Consider the following 25,455-nt stretch of genomic DNA (forward strand, 5'->3'; position numbering starts at 1 on the left):
AACCACATATTTTTGTGTAACTAAGCCAAATACCAAAATACAGTCTCCAAACTAACGTCATTAAACCAGATTTTGAATGTTTTGAAGGAGGTCCCGAGTTGTTGGATGAGTGATTTTGGGGGTCGTGGCCTGAAAGGTTTGTGAACCCCTGAACTAGAGAACGAGAGAGACAATGTTTGTGGATGGTTTATTAAAGTAATTTTGAAGAGAGAGTAATATTAAAGATGCATTATATAAATAAAAGTTTGTATTAGTATGTGTGGTTAGCATGGCGCCTTTAACTTCCATCTCGGCCTCTGTGACGGATCAATTGTTTGTTTTTTAGGGTCTGGTATGTTTCTGGATGTAACATATGTGTTACCATGGAGACGGCTCAATTGGCAGTGAACACCTACTAAAAACCCTAAAAACAATTGGTCCTGGAGCATCATGGGCGGGGGGGTGGGGGGTGGAAAGGGCTTGGTCACTGAAAGGTGAAATACACACCAATTTAAAAAAAAATACAAAAAAAGTTGCATAATGCCCCTTTAAATCAAAAGTTTGGATAAAAATATAAAAAAGGGCAACACCTCCATGGAGCCAGTTCACAGTAAAGCTGTACGTTATTTTCTAGATAAATTTCATCAATAAAAACAATTACAAACAAACGTAATGGAAGATGGCTTTAACAATGGATACGATCACCGAATTTGAATACATTGAAGATCGAAAACAACTCTAAAACTTGAACGGTAAAGCTTGTTTGAAAAGTACTTGATCTTAAAATATCCAACATGAAATGAAACCTTGTACATAAAGTGAACAAAGTGTAATATGTGACAATAAATGCACATAAATGTACATGTATTGAATGTATCGAGGCCAAAAATGCATTGTGTATCTGTCATTTATGGAACAATAAGTTGATATAGTAGCAATTATCGTGACAGCCCGAGATACAACAAGAATCGCATTCAGAGAAAACATTGGCCATGAGCTGAGAAATTCCAAAACCCCAAAGTACTGAAGCTGCTTGGCCACTCGGTCAAAAAAAGGACTTGGTTGAGCATCTGCACCCCATGTGAAGCCAATTTTATCGTCTCAACCCGAATGTTGTGAAAAGATTGTTCCGGATTTGTCAAGCGGAGCAGTGAAAAGCCAGAACCAATCGGGCCTGTGCGATCGCAGTGGTTTCAGACGGAGAGTTTGGGAGCTAAGGGTCAACTGTACTACATGCAAATCAACGCCGGCCTCCCGTTGTTTCCATAAATGAGTGGATTAGAGCATTAAGACGACAGAAAGCCCTGCTAGGAGAGTACGAGAGAGAAGTGGGACTTCAAAGCCCCTCACTGTGATTCCCATGGGAGAGCCCGGGAGGCCACCCACTCTGCCGCTACGCTGAATAATGCCTTCATTCTCCACAAATCTCAATAAATACAACGCTAATTCAACTTGATTTCATTTAGTCTTTTGCATTTTTATCAGATCAAGTTCTTGCCCGGCCACAAAGGGAGAAAAATGGCAGCTTCAGACCACAGTGGCTAAAGGTGGCGCAATAAAAAGGTCAGGGTCAAAGGTTAAAGATAGGATTTCCTGTGGTTTGGTGCCCCCAGAGCAGGAGTTCTCAAACTGTGGTGAAGTCTAATAGTTCTCATGTATTCACAGACACATATAGTTTGGGGGGACGGGTTTGTTCTTGCTTTAGTGCACTACCAAGAGATCGCAGATTAGAGTTTATACTTTAGATTAGGATTGCAAAATTCCAGGGATTTTCAGTGTTGAAAGGGAATGAATGGGAATAGACAGGAAACGAACACAACTGAAGGCTGCTTCTTTACAGACAGATATGAACTGAGGCATAAAGATTTGATTTGATAGCTGTACACTGAAACATCTGTCACAGCAGAGATAAAAAGTCTCAAAGAAATCATCTACGTCATGTTTGAGCACCAGTGTTTGAAGAGGACAGTGTTTTGGGCTGTGGTCCATATAAAGAAGAGCTTTAGGAGATGGAATAAAAGACTCATTCCATTTTTGTGTCCATCTTGATTCAACAAGTGTGTGCAGTATTACAGTAAAGTCAATACTTTATGTCTGTTCTGTTTAATGCAGCTTCATATCAGACACAGGCCCCGCCCACTCCTCATACTGTCAGTGGTCTGTCATGATCTGAGTGAATGGCTTAACCAATCACAGGGTGAGAACACCAAATTAATGTTATAAAACTTTGCCGTTTGTAGGTGTAGGTTTAGGAAAGTTGAGGATTATGTTTTGGCATGACGATATGGTCCTCACACTTCTGGTACGGGTCCGGGGTGTGACATCGCTCAAATGTGTGTTTTATGGTTCAAAAACGTATGAATGGGGAGCTCAAAGTTCACGAATTGTTAAGTCAACAAAAAATGCAAGAAAAAAAAAAGTTCTTTAAGTATTTTGACAGTCTTTAAATTTTGAAAATGCCTTAAATTTCCAAGTTAAAGTTCAACCCTTTTGCAATCCTAGTTTAGATAATTGTTGGAATAGTGGCAAATGGTCACAGACAATGTTGATTAACTGTTGTCCTAAATTATCATTAGCCGTAGCCGTCGTATTCAGTAGCTAAAACTAGTGACGCTTAGTCTGAAGTCTAGTTCATTGTTCAGATCCCGTTAGTGGAACATTCACATTTGGGGTCCTAATTTAAGCCCATAAAGATCACCTGTAACTTCCTTTTTCAGTAAATTATGGAGGAGAAAAGTTTGGAAATGACAGGGAATCTTGGCATATTTTCCCAGTCTCAGCAAGGCGTCACTGAAAACATTATTTTGTGTTATTAAATGAACGGGACAGCGGCAGGCGACTGGGCAGACCGGTCCAACCCGACTGGCACGTCTCAATAACTGCACTAACATAAGCTTTAACACCAGCATTGTAACTGTGTTTCGGCTCCAAATAGAAGAAGATGTTCTTAACATTGCTTTTGAGGGTTAGGCCGAGTGTTCAGACAATTCGGGCACCACCTAAACCCAGTCGACGCTGAATCATGATATTACGTTGGCAGTGGACAGAGGGTTCACAAGTTCAACATTTGGGCAAGTCTATTATAATCATTATTTTTAGTAAGAAGCATCAGCTTTTCCTGTTCTCTACGTTTTCTTGGGCAAATGGACAAGAGGCATTACCAAAAAGTTTAAGCACTGGTATGCACTGCCACACACCATTCTCTCCTGTCTTCTCAAGAGCATTTATTACAATGTAAAGTTAGTGGTTGTTGCTGCATGTACATGCCTTTGAGTTTTTTAACGCCGGGTCATATGCTGTAAAAAGCTTGTCTATGACGTGTGCGAGGCTTCGCATTTCAACCTGTGTGGCCTGTTACCTCACCTCCAACAGTGACCAAACAGTGAGCAAGAGCTCGCAAGTTCATGTCCTTTTCAAAGTCCTATATATTGCTTTTCTCTTAAAACTTAAAAGGTGCACTATGCAACTTTTTATGTAAAAAAAAAAAAGTTGATATTAATGTGTATTTGACTTTTCAGTGACCCAGCGGATGGTAAATGGTAAATGGACTCAACTTACACAGCATTTTTCTACCCTTTATCCGGCCCAAAGCACTTTACAGTGAGGAACCAGTCACCCATTCACACTCTCATTCATACACCAATGTACGCAGACATTGGCAAGCTGTGTGAAGTGTCTTGCCCAAAGATACTACGACAGTGTGCCTTTGCGGTAGCTGGGATTCAAACCCCCAAACTTCCGATCACGAGACGACCCGCTCTTCCAACGGCGCCACCAAGCAGATGCTTGGGTGGTTTGCATAGCGCCGTCTTCACTTACCATCCTAATGTTTGATAGGACGCTCCAGGATTTATTGTTTTTTTAGGTTTTCACTGCTGATTGAACCGTATCCATGGTTACGTTCATTTCGGAAACCTACCATTAATCCTAAAACACATGACATAAAATTCCCAAAGCATAGGACCCACCGGTATGGAAAGTAAAGGCGCTAAGCTAACAGCTGCGGGGCTCCTTTTTTTTTACCCAAAAAGTTGCATAGTGCGAAGTTGCATAGTGGGAAAAAAACAAACAAACTTAAGTATAGTTAAGTATGTAGTTTTGATGGCAGATGTTGACAGATGGCGCACTTCTTCTTTTCGACCAGAGCATCAGAATATAAATGAGATTTAGCTAGCTAACTTAGCCACCGCAAACATGGAAATCTGAGCAGGGACACCTCTGTGGATTTCTCTGAGTGACGTGTATCAGAGAGTGGGCTGGCATTTGAAATTTGAAAGTGGGAGACAGACTACGGAAACTACTAATTAATTGAAACACCACTCCAGTTCTTTTTTTTAATGAGGACCAGTTAAGTTAGCATGTTATAGACCCTTTAAGTCTGTTTACGGCACAGTGGCTTGTTTACATTTTGCAGGAGGAGGAGTCGACGTCTCTCAAACAGTCCACTGCGCCCTGTCAAAGCCACTGCTCACTAAAACAACACGACAGTCGGAGCGCAAACATCGTCCCGGCGGAACAATGGCGGGGGGGCAGACTCTAGAGCGGCGTTTGAAGCCAGCGCACCTCTCGGGAGCGCAGATGGAGCCTGTTAGTTCAGACTAATCCAATCTCTCGGTGCGTCCCGGTTTAAATGAGTGAGCGAGAGGCAGAGGAGCGTCTCCCCAGAGGCCCATGAGTCACCGGAGACCTGCCCCGCTGACGGCCCACAGTCAAACCAGTTCCTGAAGGCGTGATCAGAGAGGAGGAGGCAACAACAAGCCACTCATCTGCTCACAACTGCTATTGATCTGTCAACTCTGCTGTGCCACATGTGGAACTTATACATTTTCAAACCTGAGACAGAACATCCATCCTTTGGTGATGTTCTATATCGTTGTTGAATAGGAAAGCGGAGAGAAAAATCATATATGCACAAAATATAATATATAAAAGTCCTCTATCCTCTTCCATGACATCCCACATGAACTCCTCCTGCCTAAATGCATCCTAAGTGTCGGGTGTAGAGTGTGCTTTAATCACAGCCTCCGGCGTCCGCAGCCCACACATAAACACATCAAAGAGGTGAGTCAGTGTGCTTAACCAACGCTCACCATAACAAGGTCGTGCCTCCCTAAAAGCAGGGGTCACGACCTCGCTGGTAACCAATCACAGTGACACGCCGCGGAGAGGGCGGAGCCATAACTCTACACAGAGGGGCGCAGGCTAAAGACCCACAAGAGACGTGACCTTCCACCCGCCACCCCCCCTTCACCGGTGACGGGACACAGCAGCTGTTCGTCACAGAGGAGCGAGGGAAGTTGTCATGAGGGGTTCGTATGCTTTCACAACAGGCCGAGGCAGCGCAGACGGGGATATCAGAGATTTAAGGCCAACGCTTAGGACATGATGGAAACATTACTTTGGTAACGGGAAGACGGTTGGACAAATACAAACTGGTCAATGACAGATAAGAATTCACATTGTAGTACATTTAAAGTCTAAATGCAGGGGCGTCAGACTGGGGGGTAAAGGGCACTGAGTACCCAGGGCTCAGAGCAGGATAGGGGCCCTCAAAAATGCTGCAAAAAGCATTCTGTATTGTACTTTCTAAGTTTCCTCATAGTTGGGGGGGGGGAAATCGATCACCTGGTCTTGCATTTTCATGTAAAGCAAGTAATAATATACTATGTTTTGTTAAGTCCCTCCTTCCTGGATCTCAGCATCTAATCAGAGGCTAGTAAGTATCCTCCCACGTTGGCCAATGGGACGAGCTTTTCCTGAGAATCAGGCCGTCAGGTCCAATCAGGAGGAGAGGAGCTTTATCGCTTACTTTTGAAAATTCTGTTCCTGCGCTCCTCATTTTGCAAATTAAGAAGGGCTTCCTGGTTACAGAGGGGACAAATTTGATTGTTGTTGCCGGATATCTCCGGAACCGACTTCCACAACTTCTTAGGCCTTAGCTGAGCTGAGAATCATTGCAGTGAAAATCAGTCACAGGTTTGTACACCTCGGATCGTATTTTATAAATTTTTATGTTGCACACTTTGGCTTATAAGCTCAGAGTGTTAGCTATTAACAAGGAAAATGTTCATCAAAAAAATGTATTTTGGAATGACAAAAATCCGCAGAAACAAATACATTCAGGGGTCACACTGGGGGGAAAATGCCAAAAGATAAACTCAAGTAAGAGCAACGTTGCTTGGAAGTCTCTTTACTGACTCTTTGAGCATTAAAGTCTAACTGAGACATGATTACCATAAACAAAACATAAGAGAATCTGAAAAAAAAATATATATATATATATAATTAATCAAAAACATTTATTAAAAGTGACCCGTGACAGACTGAAAATGTTCCAACGACCCCCCCAAAAAAACACTGATTCAAGACCCAGCTTGCTTTTTCAAATGACCTCCATCAGTGACAGATACAGTTGCAAAGAGTCGTATTACTAAAAAACCTTCATTTCCTCTGCATTAATAATGTTATCAGAGGATCTTTGATGAAACACGGACGTTATTTGATGTGGAATTTGCCTTTGCAGTGCAGGATTAGGTGCACACTGGCTTGCTCTGTTTTCCCCGATCATTACAAATTATCTGAAGCTCGGTAACGCTATTCCCGTGTGAACAGAGCTTTTGTCTCAGCCGTTCATCTGGTGCGCATTTACATTAGGCCCATGCCTTTATTAGTCGGAACTTCCTCGTGCGAAATGCCTCTGTTTTTGGTCTAAGTCACTTTTTTTGTCTTTCACTAACAGTGTGCCGTATTGTGCAGAAGTCAGACAGGTTTTGAGAAGGGCTCAAGGCCATAGACAGGGAGGAGTGCACGAGATGCCTATGTGCGAAAATATCAAAGTAACAAATACAAGGAATCAAATAGAAGCGCTGAAAGTATGTCCTTGTTTGCAACTGTTAGATTGCCAACACTTTGATTAAACGAGGGGCACATTTCAAAAATTCATGTAGATCTACAGCAAATCCATAACGCTCCCTTGTGATTACAGCTACTTATAAATCTGAACACAACATCAATCATTTTAGCACCAAGTCAAAACTGTACAGCACCTTTGTCGCCATTAGCGGTGCCGTCGTTATTATCTCACATGAGGAATGTTGAAAGAGCTATGTGCCGTCGTAACTGAAAGAGTATCTTCTTCATATTCCATAAATCCACTCAAGTGCTATTGGGACGTCCCGAGGGCATCAGGAGGCGTGAGCGGAGACGGGCCCGAGATTTAAGACCTGATAAGTGATCACTTTTTCCAAACTTACGGCCCCTGGGTCAAAGTCTGTGGCTTCTGCTAATTTTAACTTGAATGTGTTTTTGTTTCTTTTGATCGTCAAGAAATCTGAGCTCAAAGATATGTCTCCAGCGACATGTTTGCAAGTATGCAACAAAACAAGTCATTTTGGATATTTTCTAGGTTGTGGAAATTCTTTGGAGGCAGCCTGAAAACAAGGTTCAATAGGTCTAGAGATAAGTCCTCTGGCGCTGCACTGCGGTCGCCCACTGCTCCTGACAGGTCGTCCCAGTGAAAATGAAAGGTTCAAAGGCAGAAGATAAATTTCCCTACAGGGACAAAAAAAGTACACTTTAACTTCAACTTAACCTCAGCCGTGTGTAAATCTGAACTTGAAAGTGAAATATTACCAGGATTGCACAATATGGCACAAATAAATCAAATAGAGTTTGGCAAATGCTGCACCTTGAACAATTCCTGGTTAGTTTCTTTTCATTGCAATGGCCTTAATAAAACTAGAGATGTCGCTTCCTGCTGAACAGACTCTTTGCAAACTCCCTCTGCTCGGTCTTTGTTTCGGGCTCTGGGGGAGTGTTTTCACAGCGGTTCACACCTCAGAAGTTGTGAAGTTTTTGGCAGAGTGTGGGGGTCAAGGAGGGAGGAACAAACTCTTGGCTGTGTCCATGAGAGAACAGACAAAAGCACCAGCAACGTGCGCAGAAGTCGAGTCTGATAAAGGCAGACATGACCTTGACTGCACCTGGGAACGGACCTGATAAAACAAGATTGTAATTCGCTGCAGCGCAGTCTTGAAGCGGGTTTAGGAATGACGTTGTTTAGGGCGTCTGACTGTGAGAAACTCTTGTCTCAAGCTTGACCAACCAGATCCCAACGCATCCTGAAAATCAAGATGACACTTGGTAGGGATATTGTTGTTCCTTCACACCCAGGTTACTTTCTAAAGACTTTGCTAAAGACACCCTGGATCTGATTGATAGAAGAGGGGCTGCCAATCTGTGCCAACGATGTCTCGAAACACATCTATACCAATCACTCGCTTGTAGATACAGGAAAAGTCCAATGGATCGAAAGCACAAGACATTTCTTAGATCCCATAGCTGACATTTCCTGACTAATCAAATCACTTCTGCGCGGCCAAAGTTGGTGACAGACATCTCGTTTCCCATAAGATTCCAAGAAGAAGTAATTTGGTTAAATCAAAAAACATCAAATGTCCTCGGAGGAGCTGGCACATTCCCCCTTGTGCCACAGCGGAGTACAGCAGCGATGGCCTTAACAGTTTTGAAACACATTAGATTCTCTCAGGCTCCGGTCGTCGTCTCTAAAAAAAGAGGCTTCGGCGAGTGCTACTCACGGCCCAGCTGTGCAGGGCTTACAGGCACAAAAGACCCAGTCTCAAGGCCCCTTCGCTGGGGAAATAAAGAGGGAAAGCCCCACTGAGAACAGCCGGGACGGTCCTCACGGCTAATCTGACAGCTGAGAGCCTCACGACGCAGAGATTTTACATTTTCATCGGATTAATCCAAAACGTTCGAAAAGGAGAGCGTATGTACAGCGACTTGGGATCACAGGCTACAGGTGCTAGTTTATTGTGCAGGTCCAGGAGTCTTAGGAAGGGAATCAATCAAAAGATCATGAATTTGTTCTGAAGGCTTAGTAAAAAAGAGCAAGCAGCAACATGTCAACAACATTACCGTGCCAGTCTCAAAAGAAGACTCGAGTGGATTGCGTCAGAAAGGGCACCCGTCTTAAAATCAGCACTAAAACCAAAAGGCAACAACATGGAAGAGGATTTGCTGTGACAATCCTTGAAGGGAAAGTAACAAGATTAGAAATAATGTAATCAAAGATGGACCGGAGCAAGATTCAAGTTCAAGATGAGGTTGTGTGGGAAGCTAATTTGCCTCGTGTGTCTATATTAAAGTAATCAGGTTGGTTAACGTCACCGGCATACCCGGGATTCTCCTTAGACAACACAGACCTAAGATTGATACCGCATTTGGACCCGGTGTCCGGTTCAAAGTGCGCCGCCTTTCACTTCGACCTTTAAAACCGGGTCAGCTCCTAAATCAACGCACACATGTTCAACCAATTAAAACGGCCCAAAGCCAATGAGATAAACCGTGCGCACATTCGAGTGTCTGTTTGGAAGCCGATTAGAAGAACAGGTACGTCTTGTGTCTTGTTTCCAGACCGTTTAGTTACAGTCAGCGATGAACAACAATCGCATTAGTGTCAGGAACAGATAAGACGGTGCCAGTCATGTCTGCAGCCAAAACGGTTCGTCTAAGTGATGAAAAAGATGCATGGGGCCATAAAAAGTCCCAGACGTAAATAAATAAAATCTATCCGTTCGTATGTCTAAGCTTTATCGTGCAGATCTAAAGTCGCAAGTCCCAGAAGCCCCTGCAGTCAGTTCTGGCCCGTGATATTTACAGTGTATAAATCCAGTGGAAGGTCACCTGACGCTCCTGGCTCTCATTTCAAAGGCTATGTTTATCCGTGTGTTCCTCTTCCTCTTTACAGCGAGGCAGAACATGTCAGTGCGTCTTGGGCTGGCGTTACAGAGGTGACTGAGGACACATGTGTAACATAGTGAGGGCGTTTGGGAAATTACTGGGATTTATAATGCGACAAAGCGGAAGCAGATGATTATGGATCTGGTGGAAAAAAGGGATATTGCAACAAGCTTTTACACGTGATTAATCCCTATGGAGTAGGGATGTTCACGATGAATCGATTGATCTAGTCATCGCCATCAAGGGCATATACTCAATTGGTAAAAATGGTAAGAACAGTGTTTCTACGGGTGACAGGAAGTCAAATGTAATGCTTTTTCACTTTAATGTTTTAATTATGTGTCTAAATAATTGTAGTCTTCGCAATTTGCTACGTCCAACCACGAATCATTGTGTGGCCCAAGTTGGAAAACAAACATTTTGATTCGGCCGAACAATAAAGTGATTGAAGCTTTTGGTTTATAACTTAACTCGATGTTTAAATGGCTTCAGTAATAAAACCACAGATAATAAAATGTTTCCCATCAATCAATAACCATAAATCTCTCTTTTCGACATCCTCCTCAGTATTGACATGTCCTGTGGGTTCTTGGGTGCTTTCCCTTAAAGCTTAAGTGGGTCAGATAGTGCGTGAGCCCCATGGGAGTCCTGTCTGTGGGGTGTTGAGTTCAGGTGATGGGCGTGTCCCGTTTGGAGAGGGGATGTTTTCTCAGACGGGACGAGAGGGGTGCCACAGATTCAGGTTTCACACGGAGCGGAGGGATGACAGAGGCTTCAAAATGCGCTCGAGAGACGCAGACGGGAACCTTCTCCGGCCAAAAAACAGAGAGGCATTGTGCGGCACCCATCGCCCCGGGACTGTGCCGTCCGAGCAACCACACCGGCTCCCAAAGTGTAACCGAGGAACATTTTCGGGAGGTTTAGTTCAGAGGGAGAAAGTTGAATGATATCCATGTATGGCTGACACAGGGAGAGGCTTTTGTACTCGTTTTGTCTCATGTGTCACGAGCGTCTTCAAATAATGAGTGCTGTTACATAACATGGATAAAGTTTTAGTAAGATTTGATTTAAAAGAAGCAAAAGCCAATACGACTTCATAGCAATTTCAATTAATAGAATCTGACAATAACAAGTAAGTATTGTTAGCGTCATGTTCATATGAGAGAGATTGACCACAAAAACAAATGTGGTTAAGTTTATACAATTTAGCCTAGAATTGGCACTGATTTAGTGTTGTTGTTTTAACCATTTCTTGCAGCTTTTGTTTAGGATAAAGGAGAGCATAATGTACAGTGTTGAAAAGGTTTGGTAAATATAGCAATAACATTGTCTTAAAACATCTTCTTCATATTCAAACTATTATATATTCTCTCCTCATATTATGCAGCCTCGGCTTTCACACATATTCAAATATTGGAATACGAGTTGTGACACAGCACGAACACAAGTTACCCGACGTTCTTCACAGTCAAATTCATTCAGTCCAACATACATTGGTGGCACAGCAAGAAGCCAGACCTGCCCTGGGGTAGACTAACAGCAGTGAAGGAGACAATCTGTATAAATACAAGTACAAACAACACTTTCTGACGTTTTTAACCTTTATTTCTTTTTGATCAGTATAGAACAGAGGTAGGCAAGTTGGCTTTGTAAAAGGCCAATTTACTTGTACGTTAAAAGACTAAGGGCTGAACTTCCCAATCGTGGGTTGTATCGTATCTGTCCTAACAGGGGGTTCGCCTAGGAATTTTATTGAAAAATAACTGAACTTATTTCATTTGCTGCCTCTTGGCCAGGACTCCCTTGAAAAAGAGTTTTATATTTTATCTCAATGGGACTTTCCTGGTTAAATAAAGGTTACATTTTTTTTTTAATGGAATCGACAGTATTTTCAGCTTTTATATCGCAGTTCTTTTTTAAGGCATTTCATTTTTCATTTTTTGAAAGAATGCCGGATTTTGCTTGTTTATGATCGTATTAAAAGCACTTTTAAAAAAAGTACAATTTGTCATGCCAATTCTGCACTCTTTGTGTTCCTACAGCGTCCCATCCTGACACTACCCATTATGCTTCCGGGATCTTTTATGTTTCATCTGCAGTGCACCTATGAGCTGCAAACTCAAGTCTCGTCTATCGTGTCTTGACACAAGCGAAAACCCAACTACACGGTTTCTAATTGCAAATGGCCCCCAAAAAGAAACACAGACATTTTATTATTTGGCCATCAGCTATCCCACACAACAGGTCTTCCTCCACAACTGTCAACTAGATTTAACCTTCCCCAGGAATGACGGTCGCCCCCCGAGTGTGGATAATGGACATCTTCCTCCGGTGACACGCCTTGAATGGGCTCCTTTCACTGGGATGAAGGGGGTTCCGGTCGGGCTGCGGAGCAGATGTACACAGGCCGGGTTTCTCTGATACTTGACCCCAAGAGCGGAGCAGAAAACAGGCTGCAGCTTTAGGGCCCAGTGGGTCAGTGTGCCAAATACAAGAGGAGCGGGGTCAGGGGAGCGGGACAGGGGATTTCCTCCACGCGTAAACAACTTCACAATGAGCTCATTCCGCAATTAATCATGACAATCTTAAACGGGAGTAAATGGAGAGAAGTAAACACTATACATGGCGCAAACAGGCAACTGCAAGTCAAATCTATTTATTTAGCATTGCCATTTTAATGTCCCATCATATGCCCACCTTCGAAGACCACTGCCCTCCCCGTCGGCCCGTCGTAATCGCTCATGTGTCGATATGACGTGCTGACAGGTGGCACATGTCCGAATGCCTGGTGTATGAAGCTGCATTATGACCTGGGACCTCCATAAGCCTGCGTCCGTCAGATCGTCTCTGTGTTGCCAACGCGTGGTACATTCCAGCCGCCTCCCTCACGCGGCCGCCCCCTGACAAGCCCCGACACAGAGGGAGGAACAGTCGGGGAGGAACAGCCCTGACACGTCCCGCTACAGGCTCTTATCTTTACTGTTCAATCAAAGCGCCGTGGCAACGAGGGACGATGTCAACAATATCAAATCTATGAGAGGATGAGGACATGATAGTGAGGCAGACATTCACCTGAGCAACAATGAATAAGCGTGCCCAAATATAACAATACAATTTTCAAGTACTATGGGGGAATACCTATAAAACTAACATACAACCTATCTTTTTATTGCAAAAGAAAGCAATTAGAGTGATCAGCCATGCAGAATACTTGGCTCCAACAAATCCACTTTTTATCAGACTAAATATCCTAAAATTGCATGATCTTGTTGATGTTTACACAGCAGTTGTGATGTACAAAGCTCACAATCTCATGCTCCCTCAGAGTCTACAGGAGATGTTTCAAACTAGAGAATCTAGATACAACCTTAGAGGAACTGATCTGCTACAAAAACCTATGGCGCACAGTAATACTAAGAGGAGGTGTTTATCAGTTAAAGGCGTTGATCTATGGAACGGTTTATCTATTCAACTTAAGGGCTCCAAAACTATTAAAGCATTTAAGAAAATGTATAAATCAAACATGATAGAGAAGTATAGAACACTTGAATGAAAACCATTAGAAGAGAAGTCGATCGAGGATACATAGCATAATTTTTGTTTGTTGAAGTTTAAGTTTTGTGCTTAAGTGTTACCATCGTTGGTATTAAAGAAAGTGTGTAGTGTGTCATCTTGGGACACAGAGTCACAGTCGTAAAAGGGGTTAGGCAGAATAAGTCTTGGCTTCAGCCTAAACCCCTTCGGTCAGGCATCATTTAGATTTAATTCTTAATGTATGTGTTTTTCTTATTGTATAATGTCTTAGATCTTTGGAAAACATGTGACATGTGATTTAAATGTTCATAATGACCGAAGAAAATAAATTAACTAACTAACTAACTCAGTACTGCTGTAGTTCCTTTATCCTTATTACAACTGGCCATCCTGAATTCCTTTTAACCTTGATCAGTTTCAGGGAATTTTACAAGACAAAGGAAAAAATTACATTCATCTCAAACACTCTTTTCGAGGTTATCAGGCAAACCTATTTTTAGTGACTATTTGTTGGAGCCGAAAGACTGCATTGTCAGCAGTCCTCACGCTCATTGCATCCTTGTATTAACTAAGAATGCAGTGAGCCGGCGAATGAGCTTTTCGAAAAAAATATGTGAGACAGGTTGGAGACGAGCAAAGGCAGACACAAAACTTATCTTGGAAAATTCATGAGTTGGCCTTCATAAAATGTCCTGTAACAACTGCGCAAACCACACGGAGAGGCATGCTGGGAAGAGTGAACCTGTTCAGGCACCGACTAAAGGAAAAGAGAGAGTCATATCCCTTTTGCAATATCTTAATTCCACATAACCTTTTGAACGACCGGGCTTCAATGGAGCACATTAGTCACGCATTACTCACAATTACAGAGACTTATTTATGCTTTGTTTTGGATGAGATGCATAACTACAACATATCCCATTGTGTATTCTGATTTTAAACCACTTTAAACCGGATCTGGCGGAAGATATGAATGAATTTTGGCGAGACACGTTGACTAATACCTTCACAGTCCCTGTTCAGTGGTTAATACAGTCTATAGTGCTAATTAGTCATATGGTTTTCAGGAACAATGCACCTCTCCTAATCTCCTTACTCGGATTATAGACACAGTCGGGCTCCGGCTAGATGCAAGAGTTAACAAAATCGTGAGCCATCTGTCAGCAGCTCTAGTAATCATCTTTGTTGCTTGTTGTTATCGAGATTGTGGTTTGAATCGAGTAGTGTGTTCATGAGACTGTTCTATCATTTCCAGATACAGAAAAAAAGAACTAGAATACAAGCTTAGGTGAAATAAATGTATAGATTCTGAATGTTTTTTTCCAGAGAGGGTCACAAGGATACGATACAAAAGCATTTATCCCGAAATGACCTTATTATCTGATGTTGGTCCCAATATTAGCAATGGGTTTGGACAAATTGTTATTGCAATATTTGGTGATGCAATAAGAAGTCGCAGTAGGCTACATTACAAAATCACTGAGACCTTCCTTCCTACTGAGATGAGAGCTACACATTTCTTGCAAGGGCCTCTAACCCAAAACAAAAACGTAAAATGCACAAATGTTCAGTTCAGGTCGTCTAAATCTAGCTCCATTTTAGTTTTGTCTTGGTATTGGTTCTGCATTTATAACTCTGGTTTTGACACAAGTTTGATTGACAAACAACCAGCTGGTTATGAATTTTGTGGAAATCGGTGGAACCGTGTTGAAACGGTTTAGTAAAATATCTTAAATCGTTTACGCCATATTCAAGAAAAGACAATTGCTTCATCAGGTTACAAATTGATTCAAGACATTTTTATGAAACATCTGTTACCTGTGGTTTATCCGTAAATGTCCGCTGATATCTTACAGGTTTTGCAGCCTTTAGAATGAGGAAAATGAGAGCAAAAATCTAAAATAAATACTCACTTAAGCGAAATTGTGCCTTCAAGATGCACCAGAAACATCTATAAATCAGGTTGTGTGTTAAGTGATGGGTCTAAAGAAGAGGCTCGTTTGACTAAAATCAACTAAAAGCAGAGGAATGTTTAAAAAAAATCAATGGTTGGCTGTTAGCCGGGCTGAAGGTCGATGAAAGGGTCAAAGTGATGCACTCAGGACAAAAGCAGATGTCACGGTTTATGGCTCCGGTTCAGAAAAACAAAGGCATAACATCGCAGTGAATGTAAATCTACCATCTGCACAGAGCGGCGCATACGCTAAAGAGGCTAACGCTGAACCGAGAGGATGCAGAGGAGACACCAGCTCAGCACTACAAGGAGAGGTAAAACTGTTGTTTCTACATGTTATGATAAAAACATGCTAGTTTCATAGTGTGTTTTTTAGCATTATATCATTTTCTGAAACCTTACAGTCATACCATGCTATTTTTGGTCTTGGTTATTATTACATCATAAAACAAGTTTGCAGCTACCATAACGCCATTTCAATCACAAACAATCACAAACGCAGAAATAAAATCAGCACATATTTTCATTTCTTAAGATTTGCAAACATTCTATCAAACAGAGGAGAGAGAATTGGACAAATGGGCAACTTTTGAGCAAAAACATTGTCCATTTCAGCGTCATAATCTTCCAATCAATTTAGATTTAATGCCAGTTTGAATCCGATTTATTCTTTTTTTTCCTTTTCATTTAAGGCCGCAATAATGTATGGCTTTTGATGCACAGTAGAAACCTGCTTTGGAACTCAACTTTGATGTTTGATGACAAGCAGTGACCCAAAACGAAAAAAAAAAAACATTTTGTTATCCATTTATCAACACTCATTTTACTCCAGACCTACTTATAGTTCCCAGCCCACCAGCTGAGAACCACGGCCATAGAATCTCATATCGCCTCATATGATATAATGCTTACTTAATAATGCTGGATAGGTAAGACCTCAGGGCTTTTTGGGAGCCATCGCCGTGGAGCTAAAAACAGCCCATGGGGAAGATTCAAAGATTACTCAAAGATGCACTAGCGGTCTTCGATGAGAGAACACTATTTTGCAACATGGTGTGAAAAGCTCTTAAAAAGTCCATTCTGCATAATTACACCCACCGTGACCCCCCTTCTAATTGTCAGCTATAATAAAATAATTGTTTCCATAAGGCTATGCCATTAATCGAAATTCGATTGCAATTTCGATTATTCCACTAAACGATTACAAAATTAGCATAATCGAAGAAAAAAAAACGCTTATTTTTTTCCACTTTTTTTTTTTGCAAAGCAGACTTGCATATTTCCTGGCGCTGGGATTATTTCCCCTTCGCATTTCACATGCCATGGCTCATGCTTTTGCCTGACATAAAAACAAACAGCGCTGCTCAGTTTGCTTGCGCAGGTGTGAGGGCTGGCCAGCAGGGGGCAGGTGTGAAACAGAGACCTCTCCTTAATCAAGGCAAACTTGAAATCATTTGTACTTTTATGACTGTTCAGAAAACAGTTAATAAATATATAAATAAAATAAAGACCTTTTTAATTGGGAACAAATAATCGTTTGAATAATCGTGATTTCAATTATGACAAAAATAATTGTGATTATTATTTTTTCAATAATCGAGCAGCCCTATGTTTCCATGAATAAATTGACGAATTAACGGCAAAAAAATAAGAGAAGAAACAATTAAAATTCATACTTCTACATTTTTTTTCCCGTCTCCGAGAAAGTTCAGTCACATATGTTTTTTATCCAACTGTATAAACTAATGTCATTTGAGCGGAGATGCCACGCTCAGGTTTTGCATGTCCAAACTTAAGACCTGTCATTGAGTTTCAGTCAGGACGTCCTGGCACACACACCCACTTCACCGACTGTCATGTACAACAACACACTCCGTCTCTATGGCAAACACTAGAAACACGGAAATCGACCAACAATACAGCCTCATTCTTAAAGATCACACCATAAACAGCCGCGAGTCGCACCTTTCAGCGCCTTTTAGTCAGAGGTAATTACGCTCACTCAGGGTTCGCCTCAAAGCGACAAGTCTTACAGCACCGAAGTTCTTGTTTTGTGTAAATTTAGCCTTAGAACCAAGAACTTAGCCTTCAAAATGTCACCCGTAATGTTAACGCAGCTTTAAGGTATAGATTTCTTTGTGAAAAGTCCAGGAAGAAACTGGACTTTGGCATGTTTGGTATGAGAAGCTGCCCTGTGATCGTCTCACTGAACGCCCGGAGGCCCCAATAAGCAAAGAGACAGAAACAAACGACTAATTGGTCTTTAAGCGTGTCCAACCTCAACGGGGTCATGACGAGTGGGAACAGAAAGAGGCCAGTTTAAGGAACGGTCTCTAAAAAGGGATCGCAACTTGGCATTGGGAGTAATTAGTGCCGAGTAGAGCCAATCGTGGTTGAAAGCTTTAGCCCATTTGGCAACATAACAACAATAAAATATCTATGGCAGGGTTGAAAAGCCAGGAGTGGACGAGCGAGAACTGGGGTGGAACCAAATGAGAAAGACAGCACATAAAAACAGGAATCTTTGCCTATAATAACACTGAGTAAAACCTCTATGGCCAATACCTAAAATATGTTGAGCATAACACTGGCCACACTGAAAAACAAAATAAATGCAGCCGATATTTGATCACTTTTGTTACAGACGGCATCTTTGGAATTTCCATAAGGTCATGTTCGAAGCAGCCAGAGGAAAAAAAAAATACTTTTTCCCATTTCTCCACAATTACTTCAATAAATGCTGATTATAATTTACTACTAAATAAAGATACAGAGAAGAGCAAAGTGATACAACAGCCCATAAATACTTCAAAAACGGACAATGCTCAGCCAGAATCTAACGTTAGCTTCATGCTACATGTGCTAACGTCAGCCGCAAGTGCCGTTCTTCACTTCTACTGAACAATTTGTTGTGAAAACATCCATATGAAAGTTGTGAAACGTGCTAATGAACTCATCCCTGAAAACTAGGATGCAAGGAATGCCCTTGGAACTGGAACTACAACGAGCAATTTAAAATTTACACCCCCATCTTTGTTGTTAAAGCTGGGGTACCTGATTTTTTGGTTTTATTATTGACACCTCAGAGTATGTTGTAAAAAGACCTTGTTGTTTGTCCTCACCTAAAGTTTTATTGAGCAATGGATGGTAGAAGTGTAATCTAAATTAATAGAATTTATCTTAGGGGTGGCCGCCCCTGCTTCACTTCCTCACCTCTCAATGCTGTATATGGGTGTGAAATGTGCATATAACTACATTCTTTGAACAATTTGAATAGACAGAAGGGACTGTGAGAGCTAGAAACAAGTTTGGGCCAAAACAAAACATGTCACTGTTTGAACAGGAAAAATCAGGCACCCCAGCTTTAACTCATGTAAATACTTTGAATATTCTAAAAAGGGCATGATCTACGCCTTTATTGCTGTCTTTGAAGTCTATAGGCTACTCAGAGTAACCTGTATTATCATCTCTGGAGCAATGCTAAACCCGAATCTAACGTTAGCTTCACGCTACATGTGCTAAAGTTAGCCACAAGTGCTGTTGATCACTTCTACTGAACAATTTGTGGTGATTTGGGCTCGACTTTTATTTGTGTGTGCGATAAATGTTTATAGTCCGGCAGAAAACGGCTATAAACAGTGCACAGTGAGATTCCCATGAGAGGTTTTCTTCCCCCCTCAGCTCGGCTAGAACTCCTTGTATGACGCCTTGCTGTTTGTCTATACTGTGAAGGCAGATATCGAGCGTGAACAAGCATCTAGTCGTAGCATTGTTGTGACAGTATTCCTCCCTGAAAGTTGTGAAATGTGCTTATGAACTCATCCATGAAGACGAGGATGCAAGGAATGCATTTGGAAAGTTGGGGATGAGTTCGGACTACTACCAGCCACTTAAAATTGACGCCCCCATCTACCATTTTTGTTAGTCAAACCGAATCAACCCAATACTTGTCAATGTAGATACTTTAAATATTCTAAAAAGGACACGTACTATGCCTTTATTGCCGTCTTTGAAGTCTACATAAGCCACTCAGTACCTGCATTATCATCACAGGAGCAAAATCGCGAGCAGGGCAGAACACTGTGTTTGCCTTGCACTCCACTCTAATGTCCAGATTATAGTTTTTAAAAGAACTAACTAAACACCTCGCCAAAGAGCCCGGGACCATAAAGACAACAGAGACAAAACAGAAGCCACAATCCAAACCAGGCCCAGACTAAACGCTGCGCACGTCTGATCAAAGAGCGTACCCAACAACGAGAGCGAAAATGAAATTATGCATAAAAGCAACGGCTCGAAACCAACACAAACAAAACGGCCCTGTGGCGCTTGCGTGATTGTTGTGATAGATGCCTGAACAAGCACCAAACTTAGGCCGAACCGCAAAGATCCGTAGACAGCCAAGACTTGAGTCATCATCGTTTATGAGGCTCACGCCACATTTTTTTTCAGACTCCAAACTGTTGCTCTTTGCGGCCCGCGTTTTCAAAACACTTTGGATTTTCAGACAGTCTTGCAAAGCGTCAGTTGTGGGGAATGGAGGGTACGAGCTTTAAACATGTGAAACTCAAAGTCTCAAATTGGAGCGTGGGCATCGTGTGGTGGGACTCGAAAATATCAATTCATCGTTATTGAGATACCCAGGCTTGTTAAAAGAGGCTGGTCCCGGGTCAGTTGGTTTACACATAGTTTTATCGTGATTGTTTCTGGGTTTAGGCACTAAAACTAGTCAACAAACTGCATTTTCTTCTTAAAGGAATAGGCCACCGTTTTTACATACTAAGATATGTTCTTACCTCACTTTAGACGTGTTAATATATCCCCGTCTGGTCTTTGTCCGTGCGCTCTGCCAGGCAAACGGAGCACATACGCAGCCTCTCCCACATGTCACATAGCTCCGAAAAAGCTCACGATAGAAGCTACCAAGCTCTTCCACGTGTTCCCTATTTAAATAAAGTTACGTGAAGTGTTTTCATGCGAAGTATATTTACACAGAAATGTAGCATGTCGATTTTATAAGCAAATAAAAAGGGGGACTATATTGTGAGGCGTAATGATACGAGGAGTAAAACGTCCGCGCAGTAACTCCTAAAGGTTATTGACGGAAGTGAGCGGGGGGAAGTCTTTAGGAGTTACTGCGCGGACGTTTTACTCCTCGTATCATTACGCCTCACAATATAGTCCCCCTTTTTATTTGCTTATAAAATCGACATGTTACATTTCTGTGTAAATATACTTTGCATGAAAACACTTCACGTAACTTTATTTAAATAGGGAACACGTGGAAGAGCTTGGTAGCTTCTATCGTGAGCTTTTTCGGAGCTATGTGACATGTGGGAGAGGCTGCGTATGTGCTCCGTTTGCGTGACAGAGCGCACGGACAAAGACCAGACGGGGATATATTAACTCGACTAAAGTGAGGTAAGAACATAATTTAGTATGTAAAAACGGTGGCCTATTCCTTTAAAGGGGGGGTATTATGCAAAATCGACTTTTTGGAGCATGTTATTATGTCATTCCCTCATTAAAAACATGCCTGAAGTGTTGTCTTGGCACATTCACGTATTTTTGAGTAATCTGTCAAAACTCTGATGGCGGCCATTTTAGGGATAGGTTTGCCTGAGTCCTCCTAGGAACGCCCCCACCTCCTGGAGACGCCTCCGAGCTTTCGTCACCAGCCGAGTAACCAACCACTGCTCCTGAGCAGAACCCCCTCCCCACTGATGCCACAGACAGTGTGTGGAGGGGGCGTGTCGGAAAGGGTCAGAGGTTCTTAAAGAGACAGAGGCCTATTTCAAGACATTCACTACAGCCATTTTGAGAGAGCAATTTTATACGAGGCAGTTATTCTAATTTACTGCAGTTACAGACCAACAGAAGGTTTGGTCATCATTGAAGTGTGCTATAAACTGGTGCTATGGGACTGAAAAAAGCATAATACCCCCTCTTCTAAACACACAGTAGTGCATTGGAATAGCAAACACCCTTTCCTCACTACATGCACAGGTTTTTAACTGACTTTAAACTCACCACAATGCTAGTTTTATCTTATCTAAATCACATCACATACAGTGCACAAGGACAATGGAGCCTTTCTACATTGTTCAAACAAAAATACCAGACAATTTCAGATGATGTTTTTGACCTTCATCATGCTCCTCATCACAAAATTTGCAGCACATAAAAACAATTACATTACAGACGTTTTAGAAAACTTTAAGACTGAACCTAATCCATTTAGAAAGCACTTCACACACGTCTTTAGCCCATTTTAACACTTATTTACAACAAAAATAGATCACTTTTGATCACTGAATGTCCATAAGTGCATGATCCAGTGCAACAGCCCTCTCTGACATAAGTGCACCCCAACGATCACTCACAAAATATATCAGGTTTCTAGTATTGACATGACAAAATAATAATAATTAGCTAGCAAATTTGTTAGCCACACGATTTGCATTGTAAGGCTAATCAACAGGTGCTAGTTGTTAAATGAAAATGGGGGGAAAATACAGTTAAAACGTTACAAATCGTAAAAGACTGAAACGCTCGCAAAAGGTGCCAGGTTAGGAGTGGCATGACAACAGGCAGGCAACATCCACGAAAGGGCGGACATTTTAAGTTAACTGACTTTGCAAATGTCCCTGTAAATCCCCCAGTATTTGAGGATCACACCTTTTGGAGCGACCCCCTTCCCCCACCACCCCCACCACCACAACAAACCTGTCCCCAGCAGCAGCAGCAGCAGCAGCAGCAGAGCCCATGTGCTACAGGCAACACGCAAGTCAAAACTTCACGTAAACTATGCGTCCAAAGGAAGTCAAAACATCCGCCCTACCATGTTCTCTGCAGCGGTTGAGTCCTGTTTTATTCCCCCTGGAGAGCATTTTCTCTCAGTAATCCCATGTGCGGCCGCGGTGACCGGAGCGTCTCCAGGTTCATACACGGTCAGGTCTGATTCGGGAGTCACTGAAGGAGCGCACATGTGAAGGCCCGCCCCCAGCTCTGACCCGACACGCCCACCCCTTTAAGAGCTGACCGGGCTACTGCGCCCTCTGCTGGAGATATACGAGTACTGCAACATGCATCTTTACTCAATACACTGTATTTTTGAGAAGAAAAATAAATAAATAGATGAAGATTATTTATTGTCAATGGTCAATTCTCAATATACTGTATTTTTGAATGCAACAATTAAAAAAAATAGATGAAGATTATTTATTGTCAATCAACAGAGAAACTCAAATCGTGTCACACTCTAATCCTTGGTTCAAATGCAACGAGATTCTAAATATTTACATGATATTTGGGAAGCTGTTCTTTTCGTCTTGCGGAACTACCTTCCTCTGTCCCTACGTGTGGCTGACTCTGTTGATTATTTTAAAAAGCAGCTGAAGACACTGCTGTTCAGACGACTTTTAAGTTGACAAGCTTGTTATTGGTTCTATTTTGGCTTATGTATATTTTCTTTGTTTTCGATTGACCTGTTCACCGTAAAGCACTTTGTGAGTTCAGTTGTGAAAAGTGGTCGTATACATAAAGTTTCTTCTGCTTCTTCTTCTTCTCCTCCTTTCTTCCTTCTTTTTCCTCCTCCTACTTTTCCTCTCCTCTTCCTTCTTCACCTTCTTCTTCTCTCCTCCTCCTCTCCTCTCTGCCTTATTCTTCTTTTTCCTCCTTCTTTTCCTTTCCTTTCTTCCTTCTTCACCTTCTTCTTCTCCCCCTCTCCTCCCCCTTCTTTTTCTCCCCTCCCCCTCTCCTCTCTTCCTTATTCTTTTTTCCTCCTCCTCTGCTCTTCTTCCCCTCCTTCTTCTTCCCCTCTCCTCTCTTCCTTCTTCTTCTTCTTCTTCTTGAGTCAGCTGGTGAGGACAGTCTTCTGTTGTCCCTCTATATAAGGTGCACATGCACGCGCCTCCTCTGCACTTTACACTCTGGTTTTACATTCCAGACATTTCAAAAAATGTCCTCTTTTGGGGTTGTCCTTGTTTAGAACCATGTATGGGTAAAACTTATTACACCTGGATTAGCCCTTGAAGTTGTGACTTATAGTCCTGTTATATTCTCAATCAGGTCTTCTTCTTCTTCTTCTTCTTCTTCTTCTTCTTCTTCTTCTTCTTCTTCTTCATGCTTCTTGGAGCTTGGTTTGAAAAGTTTGAGAAGCACTGCTCTAGACAATTTTGGTTCTTTACCTCAAAACAACATCCGAGATGGCAATAACGTAAATTCATAATTGCCTACATTTATACATTTAATTTGTCTTTGTCATTAATAAACACGATAATGAAGGACAATTGAACTGGAGGATACAAAGCCGGAACACACTAACCACATTCATATATGTTGCCATTTGTTTCTTCACGTTCTGTAAAGACTTAAGCAGATTGTGGCTTTTATTATTAGAAAACCTACTCTACATATGAAGTAGTCATATCCAAAGGGGGTAGTAGAGTGACAAGAGCACGCTTAAAACGGTCCACAAATCACCAGGGACTAATATCAATGCACTTAGCTTTTAACTACTTTTCCATTTTGCCTATGACCATCAAGACATTAACAAAGCAGACCCTCTTCTTGTAAGTAAAACGTTAAAATACATACATCAACCTTGTCACAGATCTGGAATTGTGATCCTCTTTGCTCCCAGATAAAGTTATGGGAGAATGCAATGATTTCAGGGAGAGGCCAGGACCTTTGTGCTCTCTTAGCATCAACGGAGCGAGAGGAAAGTGACGGCGCCCGTGGGAGACAGATGATTGATAGCGCTCACTCGCTCCTAATCCACTTTTCGCTATATGTCAGGTTTTCTACATCACGTCGTGCGATAGTTCTCCTCCGACTTTAATCTGTGAACTATAGAGGTGATATTCCTTTAACTAGACGTGTGGAAATGCAATTAAATCCAATAATTGTAAATTCATGGCACCGAGATGAGCCTTGTCCTGTGCCAGACTAATGGATGGTTCTTCTGTAAAAACCATTAAGTCTGTAACGTGTCCCACATGTGAGATGGGACCAGGAGGTTTAGGAGGGGAACAAAGCCACATTATAGACTCCTGGAGGTCTACAATATGGTTAAGTGTTTTAAAACGTCCAGGGGTACAATTGACAAAGGCTCGCTTAAACAGTTAGCGGCATTCCATCTCGTTTCTAGCTCTTGCAATCCCTTACCAACATCCTGTGTATTGATGAGATTCAATCAAATGCACGTTTTGGGCTGTTTTGGATATTTAGATGCTGACAGATGTTTATTTCACTGATTTCTGTGTTTGTAATATTGCAGACGCAGCCAGAGGGGGAAACAAATCTGAGGAAAAAAACTGAACTTTCATCTCCCATTATTTTAACAAATGCTGAATTATGGATATATTTTTCTTCTAAATAAAGATACAGAGTCATGGAGGGGAGCAAAGTGGTTCAACAGTCCATAAATACTTCAAAAAACGGACAATGCTAACCAGGAAGTGTGCTAACGTATGCTAACGTTAGCGAAGCAATGCTAACGAGTGCTGTTTTTCGATTCTACTGAACAATTTGCTGTGAAAAAACATCCACACGCACCGTATTTTGGTTTGACTTCATTGGTGTGTGATAATAAGTTTACAGTTAGACAGAAAACGGCTGAAAAGAGTGAAAAATGATGATTCCCATGAGGCTTCCTTCCCCCTCGGAAAGGCCACGCCCCCTTGTGTGACGCATTGCCGTCTGTATATTATGTTTTTTTCTTGGTATTTGGTAATAATCATATCTTTATCTCCATCTCACAAATTTGATGTAAAACGGTGGGAACAAAATATTCAGTATAGTTTCACTTCCTGATCTTCTAGTGAGCTAAAATAAGCCCCTCCCACTACCTCCTTCCTATTGTTGCTCCCCTTTGCTGCACGGCTTTTCCAATAAAGAGGGGAAAAATCAAGCGGGAAAAAAAAATACTCTTCTTGAGATTAATTACTGTCAGATCGATTCTGGTTTTCAAATAAGTGTTGTTGTTTTTTTTAGATATACATTGTTGTATTCTATTTTTTGGGGTGAAATGGCTTCAAAAAAGAGATAGAAAAAAGTAAGAACAAAACACAGACAAAAAATCAAAGGCAAGAAAAATCGGTAACACTTTATAAGTACACCTTATTTAGCCTTACTAAATGATGAGTTAACACACCAATCATGAACAATTCATTAGTTTGACTAACATTTAATAACTACTTAATGCTTATATATATAAATGTATA

The 25,455-nt window shown here is 41.7% G+C and overlaps 1 protein-coding gene across 1 annotated transcript in view; it reads right to left on the bottom strand.

Annotated features, from left to right (window-relative positions):
* The window catches only part of plekhg4 (pleckstrin homology domain containing, family G (with RhoGef domain) member 4), a 69,053-nt gene extending 46,879 nt beyond the window's left edge, over positions 1–22,174 (bottom strand). The window contains exon 1 of the mRNA XM_079555016.1: positions 22,071–22,174. Within this exon, the coding sequence (XP_079411142.1) occupies positions 22,071–22,073 (3 nt within the window). The 5' untranslated portion in view covers positions 22,074–22,174. The remainder of the gene's footprint in view (positions 1–22,070) is intronic.
* Positions 22,175–25,455: the final 3,281 nt, after the last annotated feature.

The sequence above is a fragment of the Gobius niger genome (genome assembly GCF_951799975.1).
Source record: "Gobius niger genome assembly, chromosome: 4".
In the NCBI taxonomy this organism is placed as follows: Eukaryota; Metazoa; Chordata; class Actinopteri; order Gobiiformes; family Gobiidae; genus Gobius; species Gobius niger.